Source organism: Eublepharis macularius, chromosome 2, assembly GCF_028583425.1.
Source record: "Eublepharis macularius isolate TG4126 chromosome 2, MPM_Emac_v1.0, whole genome shotgun sequence".
Taxonomy (NCBI): Eukaryota; Metazoa; Chordata; class Lepidosauria; order Squamata; family Eublepharidae; genus Eublepharis; species Eublepharis macularius.
The window spans coordinates 141,309,015-141,330,078 of NC_072791.1; the positions used below are offsets into that span (position 1 = coordinate 141,309,015).

General features: G+C 38.5%; 1 protein-coding gene across 5 annotated transcripts in view; it reads left to right on the plus strand.

The window, feature by feature from the left end:
- PPP6R3 (protein phosphatase 6 regulatory subunit 3) overlaps nt 1-21,064 on the plus strand; it is a 180,290-nt gene that overhangs the window by 25,296 nt on the left and 133,930 nt on the right. For 4 of the 5 annotated variants that reach the window (XM_054972443.1, XM_054972444.1, XM_054972442.1 and 1 more), the window contains exons 3-5: nt 16,723-16,955; nt 17,539-17,725; nt 18,378-18,515. In XM_054972443.1, coding sequence (XP_054828418.1) covers nt 16,729-16,955; nt 17,539-17,725; nt 18,378-18,515 — 552 coding nt within the window. In that variant the 5' untranslated portion in view covers nt 16,723-16,728. The remainder of the gene's footprint in view (nt 1-16,722; nt 16,956-17,538; nt 17,726-18,377; nt 18,516-21,064) is intronic. The other variant, XM_054972446.1, reaches the window with a different exon arrangement.

Consider the following 21,064-nt stretch of genomic DNA (forward strand, 5'->3'; position numbering starts at 1 on the left):
TTGATCATTCCTTGTTCCTTGAGACATTTTTCTACTAGGTGGTTCTATTTCTTTATAAATAATCTGTGAGGTCTTTTTACAAACAGTATGGATAGCTTTCAATTTTGCTCACTGTTACTCAGCTTTATTTATGTTTCAAAGACTTTCGATTTTACTTGGTGTTACTCAGCTTTGTTTACATTCCCGAGACTTCAAGGTCATTGCTTCAACCTTAACTTCTACTACGCAGATTTTAATCAGTCCAGCAAAATTACTTTCTCCAAATATAAATTCACCAATTACAGAGAAAACCAAAGCTTTTTGGATCCCCCTTAGTCAGTTAAAACTTTCCTTCTCATATGTAGTTTAAAAGCTTCCTGCTAGTTATGTATTATTATTCTTATTCTCATCTCAGTCACAAAGAGAGAGAGAGAAAAAAAGAGAAGTCCCAGAAAGCAGAATATTATCTCACCGCACAGTAGATAATTGTGTTATAGAGCTAATTAATTCTTGAAGCTCATAGATTAAGACTTGAGGGCAGCTTGCCTTTAGATTCTAAACACAGCTGCAAGTTGGTGTTTTCTCTGCCTCTCTGAACAGCCCAAATTTCCAGCCACCACCCAGAGCAAATCTGGGCAGTAAGACCCTCACTAGAGCTGTCAAACAGAGCCCAAGTGGATAAACTCATGATCCGTCGTTATCCAGAGCGATTTATCAGCTGGAGTTACATCTCCAGCCATTAATCAAAACTACGTTGTCTCTCCCAGTCAGGAAAGCTTCAGGCAGCCTTGCCCTCAGGTCATGTGTCCCAGCCAATCGGATATTTTTGAGAGATGTTAGGTGATTTAATCCTCGCTGCATGTACTTGTTCATTAACTACAGGTTTCATCTTGATAATCCTTTATAATTTGGTATCTTAATTAAAAACATAACAGTTTATTTCAGAGTCATATATATGCATATTAGAAAGCTTTATCATTCTATGCTCTGTATCTTAAACTGTTAGAGGGGTGTGTGTGTGTATTGCCTTAGAAGTGGATAATTTTGAACTTCCTCTGGTTGGCTGCTGATTTCATATCTTGCCTTTTTGAATGTATAAGAAATAATCTAACCTTTAAAATGATTACTTTCATGAGTTTATTGTATAAAAACCTGAGGCATAGTAAGTCTTTAGAATTTAGCTTGGACAGCTATCATGTGTGTGTAGGGATAATTGCTTTTTTGTGTATGTGTTCTCTGTAAATGGATTCTTCATCTGTACAGAACCTAAAGCTGTAGTCAGGGCACAGCAAGCTGATATGACACTGAAAGTAAAAAACACTCTCAGTAATGCTGTAAGGATGCCAGGCAACTCTCAAAAGATCACTTCAGGAGTTAAAGTTCTTTATTGATATAGATGCCAGTTTCATGCACTTACTCCATCCTTGCTAGGACTGGCGGCTACAGAGAAGCCTAAAACAGGTAAAGGTTCCCCACGGCTACTCCTAATCCCCCTCTCCTTTTATCAGTCTCTGAACACTGCAAGCAGGAAAACGGGCTGTGGGATTCATAGAATTCTCAAGGCCAGGCAGGTTCCCAGACTAGGGAGAGATTATAGCAGGAATCAGCAACCTCTTCCCATTCTTAGTTTCCCACCCCAGTGATAGAATCACAGACAGAATCACTACAACAGTATCAGCTACAGGTGTATGACAGGTGATCCTGAGCGCCTGACATCCTGCCCCCCCTAAGATCAGTCCCCCCCCCACCTTCTCCAGGTATTTCCTATGGAAAGCCCAAATCAACTTCAAGGCTGTCACATCAGTGGACCTAACCCATTTAGGTTGGCTTTTTGAAAAATATTTCCATTGTATCAGATAATACAGCATCCTTCTCTTCCACTTAGAGTCCAAAATGAGTTCATCCTCTTGATGGGGCTTTCTGTCTATAAAGATAGGAGGTGAGGCTACAGGGTCCGGGTGCCACTGGGTCCAAGTTTCTTCTTGAGGAGACTGACATGGAAAACTGGGTGTACATGTTTCAATTTTTTTGGCAATTCTAGTTCAACAGTAATCTCATTGAACATACGTTTCACTTGAAAGGACCCAGATACTTCCATCCTAGTTTTTTACTGGGTTGTGCTTCTCTTAAATTCTTTGTGGATATATAAACACTGTCTCCCACCTTCAGATTCCAAGGAGGTGAACACTTCTTATCCGCTTGGATCTTGTAAGCACGTTTGGCTTTCTCCAATGTTTGTTTTACTACATCCCTTTACTACATCCCTACATCTTGTCCATCAATCATTTAAATCACCCCCTGTACTGATTTTAAGTAAATGTGTGTATGTGTCTTTAAATGCTTAGTGTGCTATAGATGAAGAGTGAGGTGAAGGAGAGGGATGAGTGAGTGATATAATTGGTTGATGACAGAGTGTGTGGGCGGAGTGAATGCAGTTTTAGACTGAGAGTGAAGAAAAAAGATTCGGTCAGGGCAAGAGAAGCAAGCTGTGTGCAGCCTGAGTATTTTTAATCAGTCCTGAGAGAAATATTAAGTCAGGTGAAAGCAAGCAAGCTATGTGCAGCTGAGCTTGTGTATGTGGAAAAAACTGTGTTTGTGAAAGAACGTTCAGTCAGGGAAAAGCAGGCAAACGGAGTGTGCGCCTAAGAAAAGGTCTTGTAATTGAGAGAGAAATTAATATCAAAAGCAGGCAAGTTGTGTCCAGTGTGAGCTTGTGTAGGTTGTCTGAGAGAAATATAACCTGTGTTGAATCCTGAACTGTGTGTTTGTGAGAGAACATTCAGTCTGGAGAAAGCAGGCAAACTGTGTGTGTGCCTGAGAAAAGATCTATGTGACTGGGTTTAAGTAAAGTAACTTTAAGAATTGAGAACTACTCTTTAGAAACCAAGTTTTAGAAATCATATGAAACCAATATGCTTCTTATAAAAATAAAAGTTTATTTTTTATATATCCCTGAGTATCTGTCATTCGTATATCCCATTCCTTTCCTCAGGGCCACATAGCACCACGAAAAAGCCTGACCCTTTGGCATGTTACTAAAGGTTAGCAACAAATTCTCTCCCCTGCCCCCCGGTCAGAGATTATCTTGTTGGAAAAGAGAGTAAACGTACCAAGTTCTGCATGAACAGACTAGCTAGTTTCTTTGCTGCGAGGAGTTTTGAGCAGGGAACGAAAGGTGCTTGTTTGGAGAATAAATCAACTATGACCAAAATTACAGTTTTTCCCTTGGAGGGGGGAAAATCAGTGATAAATCCGTGGAGATAGTGGACCAAGGTCGCGGGGGTGGGAGGCTCTAGCAGCTGTAAGAGACCTGGAGACTGCCCGCCCCCATCTTTCCCCTGTTAAACGAACTGGGCAACTGGACACATACTGGGACATGTCTTTTTTCATTCTTGGCCACCAGAATTACCTCTGAGTTAAATGCAAAGTTTTCAGGAACCCAAAGTGCCCTGCTGTCTTGTTATCATGGCATTTTATTAAAACTTCCTTCGTCAGGGCTGCTGGTATGTTGGTATGTATAATTTGCCTTGTCTGTACCAGCACCCATCCTCCCCCTTGTCCAGAGACTCCATAAACTCTTGTAAACCCTCCTGAACCTCCTTTTCCTGTTCTGTTTTGACCATCTCCAGACAGCAGTTTGAGGGGGAAGTGAGGAATTTCTGTGCTTGCCGGTACATCAGCACTGTCTGTTCCAGCTGTGTGGGGGTAAAGATACTGTCAACAATTTCCTCCCTCTGACTTTTGTGTTGTGGTAGGTGGGACAGAGTGTCTGCCATGAAATTTGATTTCCTTGGGAGGTGCTTGAGTGTGAACTGAAACGTTTAAAAGAATTCTGCCCATCGGAGCTGCTTTGCCCCTAACCTGCAGGGTGATTTAAGCGCTTCAAGATTTTTATGATCAGTCCAAATCTCAGAGGGTAATTTTGCTCCTTCCAGCCAATGTCTCCAAGTGGACAGGGCTCACTTAACAGCTGCAGCTTCTTTGTCCCAAACGGACCAGTGTCTCTGTCTTTTGAAAACTTTTTGGATACATAGGCTCAGAGGTGTAGCTCTCTATTAGAGCCCTTCTGTATAATCACCCTCCCCATTGTGACATTACTTGCATCTACTTGCACAATGAACTTTTTGTTTTCATCTGGTGGCATAACACAGGTTCAGAGGTGAACAGGGTTTTTAACCTTTCGAATGCCTGCTGGGATTCATTGGTCCAGTCCAGTTTAGCACTTGGTTTTAATTTTTCTGGTCCTTTCCCTTCGTTTGTGGCAGTTTGTGCAAATTCTTAATGAATGGTCTGTAAAAATTTGCAGAGGCAAGAAAGGACTGTAATTGCCTCCTTGTTCTAGGAGTCTCCCACCCCAGCACCGCTTTAATCTTGGCTGGATCCATTCCCAGCCTGTCTCTGGAAACTCAATATCCCCAAAAGTCCAGGTCTTGTTTGTGAAATTTACATGTTGATAATTTAGCATACAGGTGATTCTTATACAGGGTGCTCAGAACTTCCCGCACCAACTTTACATGCTCTTCATAATTAGTGGATTAAAGTAGAACATCATGCAGATAAATAACCACTTCTTTGTATAAATATTTATGCAACACCTCATTGATCAGGTTCATGAAGACCCCAGGTGTCCCTTGCAAGCCAAATTGCATAACCAAGTATTCAAATTGTCCTCAAGAGGTGTTAAACGCGGTCTTCCACTCATCCCCCTCTCGAATACAAACTCTGAAGTAAGCATCCCTTAAGTCTGGTTTTTGTAAATATCTTCCTTTTAGCCACTGCTCCAAGCAAGTCTCTAATGAGAAGGAGGGGGTAGGCATTTGACATAGAAATTGCATTAATTCCTCTGTAATCAGTGCACAACCTCAAGCCTCCAGCCTTCTTACAGAACAGCTCTGAGGCAGCATGGAGAGAGCTTGCAGGTCGCATAAAACCCCTCTCAAGGTTTTTATCAATGACCTTGCAAAGCTCCTCTCTCTCGGCTGGGCTCATAGAGTACAGCTTCCCCTTAGGAAGGTTCTGCCCCATGATCAGTTCTCTGGCATAGTCTGTTGGCCTGTGAGGGGTTAATTCATCTGCCTCTTGTTCCTCAAACTGCTCCCCCCCTTAAATCATGGTATTCAGAAGGGATCTCAGCTAACTCTTCCCTTGTTAAACATACAGTTTCATTTGTTTTTTAAAGTTTTTATTGGATGGGTTAACATATATCACTCATAACATTCAATTAACATCTCCATCCCATTTCGGTCCCCCCCCCATTCCCCCCTTTTTATAATAGACTTCCAACAGTTTTCCAACCCCCCCTATTTAAATTGCAGTCTATCTGCTATCTCTTCTATTCAACTATATTTAACAATAAAAATCCCTTATCTATCATTATCTATTGTTTAAATATTTCAACTACCGGCAAAGAACTACCTTCCCCCTTTACAAGTTATCCAAAGACCAGATTTTCCCCTTCATGTCCCCCTTTCTTTTCATATAGTTCTTAAGTTTCACCCAGTTCATAATAAATTCTATATCTTGTTCTTTAAGTTTCCTTGTTAATTTGTCCATTTCTGCCATGTTCAATAACTTCTGGATCCAATCTTCCACTGATGGTGTCTCTTGTGTCTTCCAAAGTTGTGCATATAACATCCTAGCTGCTGTCACCATATAAAACACGATTGTTCTGTCCATACTATCAAATTCTTCTAAGTTCATACATAACAGTAACAGTTCTGGGTTTTTAACAACATTTTTCTGCAAAATATCTGACATAACATTCACAATATTCCCCCAAAACTGCTTTGCCTTTTCACACGTCCACCACATATGATAGAAGGAACCCTCGTGTTTCTTACATTTCCAGCATTTATCTGACATTTGGCTATTACCATTAGCTAGCTTTTTTGGTGTAAGATACCATCTGTAAATCATTTTATAAACATTTTATTTTATAGTGGTACATGTTGAAATTTTTACTGTATTTTTCCACAATCATTCCCAAGCTTCCATCATAATATCTTTATTACAATTTATTGCCCATTTAACCATTTGAACTTTAACCACCTCATCTTCTGTATACCATCTCAACAAAATCTTATATATTTTAGATATCAACTTTTCCCCTTCTTGAAGTAAACACTCCTCTAACTCTGAATTTTTAACCCTAAATCTTACTTTCCTACGATCTGCATCATATAAGTCTTTAATTTGTCTATACTGAAACCAACCATACTGAAATGATAAATCTTCGTTAGTTTTCATAATATATGTATTTTGTTCCACTCTTAAAATTTCTTTATACGTCATCCACTCCTCTCCACCATGTTCCACATTCGGGTTTATGACTTCAGCTGGTATAATCCACAATGGAGTCTCTTCCTCGAAATATCTTTTATATTTTTGCCACGCTCTAAATAAACTCCGTCTCACAAAATGATGCAAAAACATAGCATCCATTTTAATCTTATCATACCACAAATATGCATGCCATCCAAAAATTTTTTATATCCTTCCAAAGCCAATAATTTGTGGTTTTTCAGTAAAATCCATTCCTTCAGCCAAACTAGGCAAATGGCTTCATGATAAAGTTGTAAATTTGGTAATTGTAATCCACCTCTTTCCTTGGCGTCATATAACACTTTCATTTTCACTCTAGGCTTCTTCCCTGCCCAAACGAAGCTCAAAGTCTTCCTTTGCCATTTATCAAACTGCTTATTATGTTTCACAATTGGTATTGTTTGCATCAAAAACATTATCCTTGGAAGTACATTCATCTTAATCGCAGCAATACGACCCAGCCATGATAAATTCAATTTGTTCCATTTCAACATACCTTTATCTGTTGCCATAGCTTGTCGTAATTGTTTTTAAATAAATCAATGTTCTTCACAGTTAATTCAACGCCTAGATATTTTGTTTTATGCACCACCTCGCAGTTCGTTATCTCCATCAATTCTTGTTGTTTTTGTTTAGTCATATTTTTACATAGTAGCTTTGATTTATTCTTATTAATATAAAATCCTGCAAGGTCACCAAATTATTTTATTTTTCCCATTAATCTTGGCATATTTTGAATTGGATCTTCAACTATTACCATCACATCATCAGCAAAGGCTCTCACTTTATAGGAATGACCTTTTATTTTCAGTCCTCTTATCATATCGTCTTCACGTATCTGTCTAAGTAGAATTTCTAATACCATCACAAATAACAGTGGAAAGAGTGGACATCCTTGTCTCGTCCCCTTCCTTATTTTCAGTTTTTTTTGTTAAGTCACTATTTACCACAATAGCTGCACATTGGTCTTTATATATTGCCCTTACTGCTTGGATAAACATCTTACCCATCTGCATCTTTTCCTTTGTAGCAAACATAAAGTCGCAATTTAAATTGTCAAAAGCCTTTTCTGCATCAACAACAAAAAAGCCAACCTCCTTCCCCAGATGTTTATCATAGTATTCAATGGCATTCAGTACTACTCTTAAATTGTCTTTTATCTGTCTCTCCGGCAAAAAACCTGCCTGTTCTTCTGCAATAAACTCTGTCAACCAAGTTTTAAGTCTTTCCGACAATACTTTAGCAAATATCTTATAGTCATTGTTTGTTAGAGATATTGGTCTATAATTTTTAACATTAGTTAAATCTTGGGTTTATTTTGGTATCAATGTAATATTTGCCTCATTCCATGTTTCCGGTACTCCCTCTCCTTCTTATATTCCATTCATTACTCTCTGCAACAATTGTATCAATTCATCAGCGATTACTTTATAAAATTTAGCTGATATTCCATCTGGTCCAGGTGCCTTACCCGTTTTTGTTACCTGTATCGCTTCCATTATTTCTGTTATTTTAATTTTGGCATTCAATCTATCTTTCAGTTTATCAGGTAACGTTGGTAAGGTTATCTTTCGAAAATACTCATCAATTAGTCTAATATCAATAGGTTTTTTCTGGTACAATTTTGCATAGTATTTATAGAATGCTCTCCCAATTGCATCTTGATCAAACAACTCCTTGCCGTCTTCCATAATTTTACTTATTAATTTCTTCTCTCTGTTTTTTTCCAGTTGCCATGCTAAGTATTTCCCAGGTTTGTTGGCTCCTTCAAACGATTTTTGCTTCAATCTTTTCAATTCCCATTCCATTTCTTTATTTTCCGTTGCTCTTATCTGCTCCTGTAAAATTCTAATCTCAAGTTGAAGTTTCCTCTTACCCGGTCTTTTCTTTAGTTGTTGCTCTTTTTGCTTTATTGTTTCTTGTATTTCTTTCAATTTCATTTCTTTGCTTTTCTTATCTCTGACATTTAAATCCATCACAACTCCTCGAATGACCGCTTTATAGGCATCCCAAACTTTTTGAATTGACACCCCTTGGTCCACATTATGTTGAATAAAACACTTTGTTTCTTTCCTCAGGACATCCAAATTTACTTGATTGTATAAAAGATCTTCATTTATTCTCCATCTCAGCTTTTTACGTCTTGTTCCAAATCTCCAAAAAATAGGATTGTGATCTGAACTAACTCTTGGCATGATATCAATCTCCTTTGTCCAAACCGCTAGGTCCTTAGATGCCCAAATCATATCTATTCTTGATAACGATTGATGACTAGCCGAGAAATACGTATATTGTCTGGTCTTCGAATTATATTTCCTCCAGATATCCTCAAGGCTTTCCTGCTTTTGAAGCTCAAAAAATATCTTTGGCAGTTTCCCTGTTTTATTTTTACTCACACTAGTTTTTTTTGTCCAATTGCAAATCCACCACTCCATTAAAATCTCCTGCCACAATCACTTGATCATATGTCATTTGACCCAGTTGGGCCATAACTTCATTAAAAAATTGTTCTTTTGCTCCATTCGGAGCATAAATTCCCAAAATTAATGCCTTTTTGGTATTACATTTAAACTCCACAGCCAAATATCTGCCATTACTGTCACTCACAATCATCTTTGGTTTGTAGCTCTTCTTTTATATAAATTGCAACTCCTCTCTTTTTCTGCTTTGCCACCGCCACAAATTCTTGTCCCAATTTCTTATTTTTCAAATATTTAATATCTTGATCTTTTATGTGGGTCTCTTGTAAACAAATTATATTACATTTTTGTTTGGCCAACCAATGAAATAATGCCTTACGCTTCGAAGATGAGTCAAGTCCATTTACATTCCATGATATTAATTTGTACTCCATATTTAAAGCCTACTTGTGTCAGGTAAGTCTTTCTCATTCTCTAACAAGAAAACCTCCATGTCATGCCTTGATTTAATCACTCTCCTTACCGTTTGAAATTCAAAGCTCAGACCTTCAGGTATCTCCCATCTGTATCTTATAGTCAAAGTTTTCAACTTCTGTGTCAAATCTCTGTATTTCTTTCTCTCTTGCAAAATTTTCCTCGGTAACTCCTTTATAATCCTGACCTGCTTCCCTTCAAGTACCAATGGGGTCTCAAAATGCTTTCCAATAATTTGTTCTTTCATTCTTTTTGTGGTTAATTGGACAATAATATCTCTTGGTAAGTCTTTTTGTTGTGCGTATCTTGAATTAACTCTAAGCTATATCCAGATTGGCTACCACCTCTTCTTTCTCTATATTTAAAAAATCTGCTATTATTTCAGTAATTTGCTTCAGGGTTGGTTGTGCCATTGTCTCTGGAGCGCCTCTAAATTGAGGGTGGAATGACAGGGGACAATTATGCCTAGAACTTCCTTGTTCTAGGCTTCCACTGTGCTCTTAATAAAACTGTCATTTAGGACCCTATAATCCCCTGCAGCATTCTGGAATCCATCCAGATCTATCACTCTCGGTGGGTGGACCATTTTGATTGGACCAATGCTTCTGTGGAATGTTGGCGCTACATTCACCCATGCATTGGGGAGGCAGTGGTTAGACCATAGTACAGGCTGAACCTCCAGCCCCAGACTTAGCCCATCCCTCAAAGGTTTCATATAAACAACTCCAAGGTATGTCCACATCTAGAGAAACATTTGTGATGACCAGAGAAGCTATGAATTCCTGAGCTGGCTCAGATTAAGTGTCCTTGGCATGAATGTTGAAGTCTCCCAGAACATGAACGTGAATGTTGAAGTCTCCCAGAACATGAACGTGAATGTTGAAGTCTCCCAGAACATGAACGTGAATGTTGAAGTCTCCTAGAACATGAACTATCAGTCTAGGTATATATAGCACCAAGCCAAGTATCAGTTCAGACTAGCAGAGATATCCAGCAAGGAACTAGGTGGCTGGTAGACAAATAGAATGTCCACTCTGTCCTTGGAACTTCGCTTAAGGATAGATAATCCCAGCAATAGTTTGCTTCTGTAGTCTTAGAAAGAGGAAAGACTCATGGTGGATGGTAGTCCTTTCCGCCTCTGAAGTGGGGTTAAAGTACCACATAACCAGGTGAAGTTAACTGAAACAGATATACCCCATCATTTTCTTCTAGCCAGATATTGGTTATGCAAACCAGATCCAGTTTTGAGACATAGGTCAGATAAGTAGAGAGCCCTGTTATGTTCAACCAACTATCTTTGAAAACTTCCATCCTCATATCTTCCAGCTCCCAGCTGCACTGATATAGTGCCTTCACCAAATGTCCTGCCCAAACTAAAAGGCATCACCAGTACTGCTAGAAAGCCCGTAGCACTCAACATCCTGCCAAACCCAGAGAAGCCATAAAATCAGTTCAGAATCTAATTCATGGTGAGCCAAAGCTTTTGTTGCTCAGAAGCATTGTAATCCATGCATAGGCCAGTTCTGTTCCGGGGTTTGGGATACAAAGCTAGTGACACTTAGGGTGAGCGATCTGGCATTTGTGAGCTGGCTAAACATATTTATGCCTATCCAGCATAATGTGGCCATGCCAGATCACATTAGAGAATCCTAGATTGGATCCAAGGAGCCAAACTGATGGGCCAGATTATTTGGCGACACAGCACTCACCTCGCAGAGAAGGAAGTCCAGCCGAGGTAGAGCAGCAGTGAGTGAGAGGGCAGCTGCTTGAAGAGGAGGCAAGCTTTGCGCTGCGGCAGGCAAGTGGTGCAAAGCTAGAAGGAACAGAGCAAAAGCTACGAGAGTCATTAAGAAATGGAGGCAAACTTCATGCCATGGCAGGAGAGTGGTGCAAGTGAGGAGGGCAGGGACAGGGCAGAAGCCAGCAAAAGTCTATGTGAAGTGGAAGCAAGCGTCATACTGCGGCAGGAGAGCAATGCGAGGTCTGCTGGGGGGACAAGGATACAAAAACCAAGCAGGAAACCCCCCTGTAACTAACTAAGAATATAAATCATGCTGCAATATTGAATAGTAAATAGACAATATTCTTAATAATGGTAGGTTGATATCCAAAAATAATGAAAATAATGTACAATCAAAGAATCCAACAGTCACATTCAGTTAAACAACACAATACTGATTCAGGGAAGCATACAGGTTAGTCCAATAAAGTGTTCAAGTGAAGAGGATGTGTAAACATAAGAGCATCTTTTTTTCTGCAAGAAAGAAGATATTGAAGAGTATTAGTTTCAATTATTTTTGTATTGTGTAACTCTTAGCATTGCACATGTCACTTTATAAAAGATTGGTAGGATGATGATGTAAAATACCCTTTTAATGGTGGTTGTCATTTGGAGACTGATTTCGACCTGCTGCTATTAAGAATATTGTCTATTTACTATTCAATATTGTAATGTGATTGATGTTTTCAGTTAGATCGTTACGGAGAATTTTCCTGCTTGTTTTTGTTTTCTGCTTACTGTAACTCTCTTTTTCTATTGCAGGGGCGGGGGGAGGACAGGGAGAACAGCAAGCAAAGTTTATCCCACCCTATCACCCCTGCCCAACCTCCAGAAGAGCTCTTCAAGCCACTGCTGGTCACCTTTTAAACTCCACCTTTCCAGCAAGGTTCCCCCCCCACACACACACTTCAGTAATGATTCTTTATATTGAGGATCTCAAGTTTTATGCTGGGGTTCTTGGACTTGACATTGGGATTCTCTGATTTGAAGTTGGTTCCTTTGCTTCATTTTGGTTCTGTTGGGCTTTGTTGGTTAAGCTTGCGTGGGACTGGTTTTTGGCCAGGGGTTGCCTTTGCTTAAGGTTTCCCTTTGCCTGGAAATGTTTCCCCCATAGGAAACAATAGAAAACAGCTGGGTGCACCTTGTTCAGGGGCTAATATAATTGAACCCTGGGGTCCAGTCTTCCTGAAACCTGGGAGTTCTTTAGTGGACAGTCAGGGGTAGGTTCCCTGCAAATTTGGGGGAGTTTGCTTGAAAAATGCTCTTCCCCCAACCTCCAATAGTTTCCCTTTAGGGCATAAAGACTGGATACATTTGGGATTCTCTAACTGGATTAAAGAATCTGATCTGAATTTCAGGGATACTGAATTTTTTTTTTGCTATCCCTGAAACCTGGATCCAGATCAACCGTTTTTGTTCGGTGTGTGTGTGTGTGTGTGCGCACTCCTCTAGTCTCTCCCTGACTCCCTCACTGGTGGGTCCCCATGCTCTGAGCCCCTGGCTAAAGTGAGGGGGGGAATGACTTCTCAGTCACATTCTCAATACACAGTGCCAAGGATGATCCATCCACTATCCCTCCCTCTTTCTTTTAAATAGCCAAATATTCAAAAGTAATAAAAATGCAAGATTCTTTACACTGAATGGTTCTGGATTTTAAAGCCAGACAGGGTTTTAATGGTTTCTTCTGTTCAAACCATTTCGAAAGGGAGTTGGCAGCATCTTCCCTGAGAACAAAGGGACATCCAGAACCATGCTCAAGCTATGCTTGGCTAAACTAAAATCAAACAGATGCTTCCTTAAACCAGTCCCTTTGAGGAGTTAGTGAAGAAACAATTAGAATACTACGAGTTCCTCCTTGTGTGTAGTTTTAAAAGTTTTCTTCCCCAGTAAAAGAATGAAAGGGTAGGGTGATAGACGCACAAAGAAAATTCTGAAACCTGATGCATTTCAATCAAATGTTTGAGGAATATCCATCTTAAGCTACTTCTCATACTTCGTTGTGTGGTTTGGTTTTCCCTGAAAACCTTCCCGAAGTTTGTTCTGTAGACATGCTCTTAAAGGCAGAGGGTTTGAGGCTTCTGCCATAAGCGATTAGGAAAAACCACATATTTGCATATTGTCAGATAGGTAGACTAGAATGATGGAAGCTTTGGGCATTCAGAAAAGATGGAGCTGGTCAAATTAGTTGATCAAAACTTTTAAAATTACGGTAATAAAAGCTGAGTTATATCACAGCTCTATCCTTCACAAAATGTACAGAACCTAATCCTCTCTAAACAATTAGAAGGGCAAGGATGTCTTCTCCCTGATTAAAGCAATGGTATATTATGGAGAGGCTTTTCACGGGCATACAGCTCACAGGTCTGCAGTAGAAGAGCAAGATTTTTGTCCAGTGGCACTATTGCGACCCTTTCTTTCTCTTGGGTAGATTTTGCCTTTAATCTTTCTCTTACACCCTCTGAGTAGATTGCTGCCACCAGGAATTATATTCCAAGATACTTTATTTAAAGAGAGTCAGAACTCCCTTTGTCAGATACCAGATATCTGATGGCTACTCAACTCAATGATAGAGTTCAGATATCTGATGAAGGGACCTTTGACTCGAAAGCTTATACTGTGAAAATCTGGTTGGTCTTTAAGATGCCACTGGACTAAAACCTTGCAGAACTCTATGTGACTCTACAGATGGCCATTCAAATAATACCAGTTTATAGGTAGGTAGTCTTGTCCCTGTCTAGGTAACATAATGCTAATGAGCTTTCAGTATACTTTTGCTGCTTTGGGGTTGGGGGGGGGAAGCCTACCTCTGATTCTTGTAATATTCTTTAAAGGTATAGTGCTTTGAAAACTTAACTTAACATTTTCATATACTGAATATAAGAATCAAGCCAGACAAACCTTGTTAACCTAAATAAAAAGTGGAAAAAATGCAGAAATGGATTGCAGGCAAGGGTGACTGTAACCGAGATTTGAGGTAACTAGACTTAAAATAATCAACTACTCCCCTAGCATAGATTCAGTTTTAATGATACTGTACATGAGGACTCTATGGCCCATTTAACTGTAAAAGATCAAGTGTATGAAGAAATCTAGCCTGTCCTTGAACCCCATTTTTATTTTTTTTATTGCTTTCACTGCAGTAAACTCAAGTTGCAGTCATACATTTACTTATGAGTAACTCCCCTTGAACTCATTGGGACTCTGTTCCCATTCATAGGGTTATTTTACAACTTACTGGGAGTTACAGAGCTCAGGTTTAAAAGCATTGGTAGTTGTAGTGAACAAAACTAGAATGTGGAATCCAAATTTGTAATCCTGGTGAAGTTTTAGGTAGTTTACTGTAGGATTAATGAAGATCAGTTCTCTCTCTCTTTTTTTTAAGGGTTTCTGTAATTTGCCCTTTGATCCATTTTGTGGTGTTTTTCCTTATTCCAAGGGTCCTGGTTTCCTGTTGAAAAGTGATGGAGTAATCTGGTCAGCATCTGCCATATTGAGAGAACAGCCCCTAATACAGCTTTCCTGGGAGACAGTTTGTGAAATAACGCAGTAACATGTTTGCAGTAGTATGCTTTCTTTTTTTGTTGTTGCTATTTTACTGTTAGTCTTCTTTCCTGAATTAACTCATTGATTTAATCACCAATGTTTTAAAAAGTTAGCTTGGGGAAGGTTTTTATGCAGCTGTATCCCATGCATGTTTACTTGGAAGTCAGTGTCCTTGTGTTTAATCGGTCTCACTCCCTAGTAAAAAGTGCATAGGAGTACCATCTTAATTCACAGAACTTTTTTTGATCTTCTTATATGAAGCTGTTCATCAAGATTGCTTTATTTAGGGATGGGATATTTTTTTAAAATATAGACATAGCTTCTTGGATTGAAGTCTAATATCTATTTGTCTGCAAGAAGTGGTTGCAGTGGCCTGACAAATAAGCCAATGTTTGACTTCAGTTTTGTTTGTTTGTAACCGTATCCAATATATAGATCCTGAGCAACTTGTGTAAACATACTAATAATTCAATTGATTGTTAAAGCTTAATTGATTGCTAACTTCTGGTCACCTCTACCTTTTTAATCTTTACTTGTGATCTCCAGTGACTTAAATATTGATGCGTACAGGATAGGCTTTAGTATCAAACTCATTGGGTTTTATACTCAGGGGTTCACAGCTGAGAAAATTGCCTACTAGAAATAGGCTTAAATTTTCTTGTTGATATTTTTGTATGATTAAAAATAGATTGTTTCCTCTTGTTTGCCTGGGGAATATAAAACTTAAATGCTGACTGGCATCTAAGCCCATTTATTTGGATGTGAGCCCTCTTGATTTCAATGGAACTCACATCCAAGTTACAAACTTTGGCTGAACTTAGTAGCTCAGTTTTTTTCACTTCCTGCTCCTTTGAAGCAAAGTGTGCTTCTCTTTACTATTAGCTGTGTTAAACCAGAAGAGAGAGAGCTCCAAAATGGCCTGTGTTTAATATGTTGCAGAACCAGCTGTATGTGCAGCTCTGTTTTTTTCTCTTGTAGTCTTAAAAGAAGAGAACTAAGGCTACTCAAATGCTGCTGCATTAATATCGTGCTAGTAGAGCTGTCTCATGGTAGAGGCATCACATTTAACTCAGTGCTTGAACACTTACTGGTGGAGCTGCCCAGCTCTGCCAAGTGGCATTTTAAGGTAGTTGTGATTTTCAAATCCTTTTGTGGACTATAATACTCCAGAATGTCACATAAACAACATAGAGGGTGTAATTTAGCTATAACCCAGTCCTGTTTCTCCTGTGATTTGCTGATATAAGGGATAACTGTTGTAGCAGTCAAAATTGTTTGTGGTCCTCCAATGAACATAGTTGATCTATATGTTTGGTATAATTTTAAGGGTAAGTTCCAAATTTGAGGGAAAGACACTTTTAAAAAAGGATTCATTAATAATTACTGTTAATTGGACCCCCTTTTATCTCTTGTCAGATGAAGAGATTCTTTGGTCCTCACTACTTTAATAATGCAAGATTAACCTATTAAGGCAGTGTTTCTGAAATGCTTGCGCATCAAAGCAATTTGTTACGTGTTCCATCTGATATGTTTGTATTAACAGTTTTTGCCAGAAAAATTACTTGAGGCCACGAGTATAATAATGCCAGATGTATGTGTGTACAGTTGATAGTTCTGATGGTTGACGTTGTAGCAAATATTCACAAATTCTGTCAAATCCAAGACTAGATAAGGCATGGGTAAATCTTGTGGTATTAGCTGGTATTGGGCTCAGTCCTGTTACTAGTAATGCATCCATAGAGGTAAAAGATAATAGCAGACATGGGCACCTCACGATTAAGGGATGGATCAGCAGTGGTATAATTCCCCCCACTCGCACCCCAAATTTAACTCCAAAGTAATGTTTAACAACTTTTTGGAAACTAACTTAAGAAAGCTGCTCTTAAACGAAAAGGTGAAGAAGATTTTATAACATTCTAAGTTGATCTAACGTTTTCCTTACTCTTGTTGCATTAATCTTAAAATTCTAGAGCTAGCTAACCACTTCATTGAAAAGTTAAGACATTGGCTTATCAGTGAAGGCACAATTTTTTAAATAAAATCTACCTATTAATTCCAGTTTAACATGGACATATCACCTTTTCACTGCTATCTGTTCCTGCTTTTGCAGTCCCAGTGTAAAAGTAAGGGATGGCTTTCCTAAGTCCTGTAGGAGGCAACTGCCACTAATTAATTAAGGCTTTATATGCCTTTCCTTTTCTATAGACCAGCATGTTTTGGAAATTTGATCTTCACTCATCATCCCATATAGACACACTTCTGGAGAGAGAAGATGTAACACTGAAGGAATTGATGGATGAAGAAGATGTTTTACAGGAGTGCAAAGCTCAAAATCGCAAGCTTATAGAATTTCTTTTGAAATCAGAATGTCTGGAAGATCTAGTTTCATTCATTATAGAAGAGCCACCTCTAGACATGGATGAAAAAATCAGATACAAGTAGGAAAATTAATTTAATTTGAAAGTTTGAGAGTAAAGCAAGGAGAAGATAGGATACCAGCACTTTATATGACCTAGTAATTTATATTATGTTTGTTGCAGTTTATGGTGGTTGAGGCTAATATATGAAGATCTTTTTAGTATCGTTCATTGACTTTCATGTGTTAATCTTATACTTAGCTAAGAAGACTGACCTATGATCTGTGGATTAAATTAATGTTGTTGACTATGGGAATTCTTACTGCATATATTATTTTATATAGTGAGTGTGATATACCAGAGAATTGTATTGTAATTAAGTCATATGAAAGACCTACTAGCAACCCCATTGAAATTGTGCAGTCAAATAGAATATCTATACATGTGGTAAAAATTGTATTTCATCTAGTTTAATTTTAAAAGATGGTAGGCTGAAAAATAGCAAGACTTGATGTTTTTAGTTATACAGATTGTATAGTGATCTTTTGATGAAATTACATATGAAGGCATGCTTTGCATATAATATAAAACACTTTTGTAAACAGAAATTTGCAAGGTTAATTTTTCCTCTCTAGGGTTAACAATGTCAGTTGGTCTTTTCTAGGTACCCAAACATATCTTGTGAGCTGCTTACTTCAGATGTTTCGCAGATTAATGATAGATTGGGAGAAGAAGAATCATTACTAACAAAATTGTATGGTTTTCTTTTAAATGAGCCCCCTTTAAACCCATTACTGGCCAGTTTCTTCAGCAAGGTGCTAAGTATTCTTATTAGCAGAAAACCAGAACAGGTAACTACTAACGAATTGTTCTTTTTATTGCCATATGCTTGAAACTGTATAGCTAATTATTTTCAGTTCACCTGCTTTCTTTAGAAGAGCAGAACATTTTGATTTGGAAAGGACAGGGGAATCATAGACCAGACTTGCTTTGCAAAAGTGTTTCTTTTTCTTTGTAGCCTGGCACAAGATTGCACAATTGTCCTTACCCACTTCATTTAACATATCTAGATGTTAGAATTATAGACTTTTGGCCTGCAAGAAGTTGTGCTACCTTTTAAAAAGTACCATCAATTTGCAACAGGCTCATGGTAACCCCCAACCATAGAGGTTTTCAAGGCAACAGCTGAGCAGAAATGTAGCAAACCGCCCCCCCCCCTCTTCTTCCTTGGTGGTCTCCCATTCAAATACTGAATGTGGCCAATCCTGCTTAGCTCTCAAAGCCTGATGAGGTTGGGCCAAACTGGACTATTAAGGCTGCTTGTGTTGCTTAACTGTGGTGTTATTTTAATGTAGAAAGTTTATGCTTTATTGATTAATTATCTTACTATAAACCTTTCCTTTGTTGTTCAAAGTGGTTTACAATAAAACCAAAAATTATATAGCTTTATAACCTTAAAAATTGCTTTCTATAAAACATAACTCCTTTCATATATTTTTACAGATTGTTGATTTCTTAAAGAAAAAGCATGATTTTGTAGACCTCATTATAAAGCACATAGGGACCTCTGCTATTATGGACTTGTTGCTCAGGCTACTGACTTGCATAGAGCCTCCACAGCCCAGGCAAGAAGTATTAAATGTGAGTAATTTCTTAGGGGTATGTGAGTGAATTGTAAGAACAATAGTTTCTTCTTTTAAGCCTGAGTACATTTGCAATTCCATTTGTAAAAAGAGCAACGGGAAGATGGACCTTGCAAGGGGAAGGTTGTACATTCTTTAAAATGTTTGCTCTCACCCCTTAAATTATGCCTCTGAACTTTGGATGAGTTCAGTTTTAATTGGTGTTAACAGTTGATCATATTCAGACTGTTGCTTTGTCTGGTTAGACAATATCTTTTGATGCTTAAATCGATAGCTTTAAACACAATATGAAATACATAGATGTACCTAAGGAGCTAATTACTTCAAGTCTTCATTATATTTGGTTGTGTCTCCAAACCTTTCCTTTCCACAAAGAAATGTGTTGCTTGAAATACAAACCACAAATCAAATTGTTAATATGAAATAATAGCAATAATATTTGAATTATTGCCTCCAACTTCACTTTAAACATGTTAGGCATGAACTGCAAGCAACAGAAAGTGAAATTAAGTTGCTACCTAAGTAAACACCACTTAGATATATTTACTAACTTCAGGAGGGTTGTATTTCTGTATTAAACCCAGAAAAATATTTCTCTCATTATTCCATAGCTCATACTGTCTGTCTATATCATTATTGCCACCCTCTCTTTCCCCCAGTGTAGAGATCTTTCTGTAGACTCATCTGTCACCTTTTCTCACACTCCACAGAGCTCCCTGTTCTAAATTGCCCCCATTCACATTTCTATATCTTAGTCTTTATTTACCCCTTTGAGTTCTTGCTCCCCCTTTCTATTACTTCTGCTCTTCCTTACTGAGCACATTGACAGCCGTGCAGCAAGATTTTCATGCAGTGAGTGTCATATACGCATCTCTGAATTCATGAAGGAGATGGATAGTGTAGACATATTGAGGCAGAAATTGTCTCATTACTGTGCCCATTTTTAATGAGATGTGTTTAATTTTATTTATATTATTTATAGTCTACCTTTCTCACTGAGACTCAAAGCATTCTTTGAGTCTACATTCTTCACTTCGTGGCTTACTGGTGGTGCCCAATCCCTGAGTGGCTTGTCTCTCTTCCACCAGGTCGAGGGTTTTCTCTGTGGTGGCCCCATCCTGGTGGAATGATCTGTCCGACAATACACATGCCCTGTGCGGCCTCTCTACTATAGGGTATGCAAGGTGGAATTGTCTCAGCAGGCTTTTAACCAGCCACGATATATCATGAAATCTTTGCTGTTGGTTGTATGTGTGGGACCCCTTAATTGTAGTGATGTTTTTAGTTTTAATATATAATGTTTATTGTTGTTTTAAATTGTTTTTAATGTTATAAACCGCTTTGGGCCTAAGTTAAGGGAGAGGCAGTATAAAAAAACTAACTAAATAAGATGGATTATACAATACTAGGTCCAAGATGTTCTCACAAAGGAAAAGGTTCAAAATAAAAGTATTTCATTGCAAGCAGGAGGTTGCGAATACGGTCCTCATGACATGAAGCCTTGCTTTATAATAACAAAAGTTAATTTTGGTGTAGTGTTCTGAAGGTAAGTAAGACTCAGCTATTTCATGTTGATTTCAATTTGTGTGTTTTATGTTCTTCCTTTCTGCTTTTGAAGAAAAACAGCCTCAAGGTAGCTAACAATATAATTATATAAAATCTGTCAGTAAAACAGAACATGAAACCAAAATCATGAAAAACCTACAGCACCATAAAAATGTACCACCAGCATTGAAGAAGGCGATATGAAGTCCAAATCAGATTGCATATGATTGATTTTGTCAGATTTATGTTTTGCAAATTAGGCACAGCACATAGCTGAGTGTTCCATCAGCTTCCTTGTGAGCTCCAGCATGTCAAAGATCCCTTGCCCACACTGAAAAACATTGCTGCCTTGCTCTGAGTAGATGAAGTAGTGGTAGAGAAGTTGAACTTTCTCTGCTGCTGTTATCAGCAGAGGCTCTAGAATGAGTTGTAGCTTGCATCATCATCGATATATGTAATTCTCAACATGGCCCAACCTGCAAATTATTCAGTCCAGATATTAGACCCATAAAAGACAAGATGGATCTTTCTACAAACCTGGAAAAGATCCCAGATTTGCGGAAAAACTTGAAATCTCCAAAAAAAAATTAGTGGATCAACCCTCCCAAATAATATGAGATGCACCTGTAGCTTTATGAAACAAATGCTCTCGGTAGCCGTTGCTAGGTAATCACAGTGATACTGCCAATCTTCAGTTCTTCATTTCTGTCAGTAAAAGGCAAAGGAAGAGGGCAGTGCCCTTTCCAGGTCAGTTTTGGCCTTTTAAGGGAAGACTTGAAGGGCAGTGCTAAGCAGCAGCCTCTAGGTAACGTGCTATTGCCTGACACGTGTGACTCAGCAAGGCTCAGCTGCTTTCTACAGTTCAACAGCAACCACTCCACAAAAGCCAGTGTGGTTGTTGTAGTGGATCTTGGAAACCCATGTTCAAATCTCCATTCTGCCATAAAAGCTCCCTGGGTGATCTTGGGCCAGTAACATGTTCTCAGCCTAATTTACCTCAAA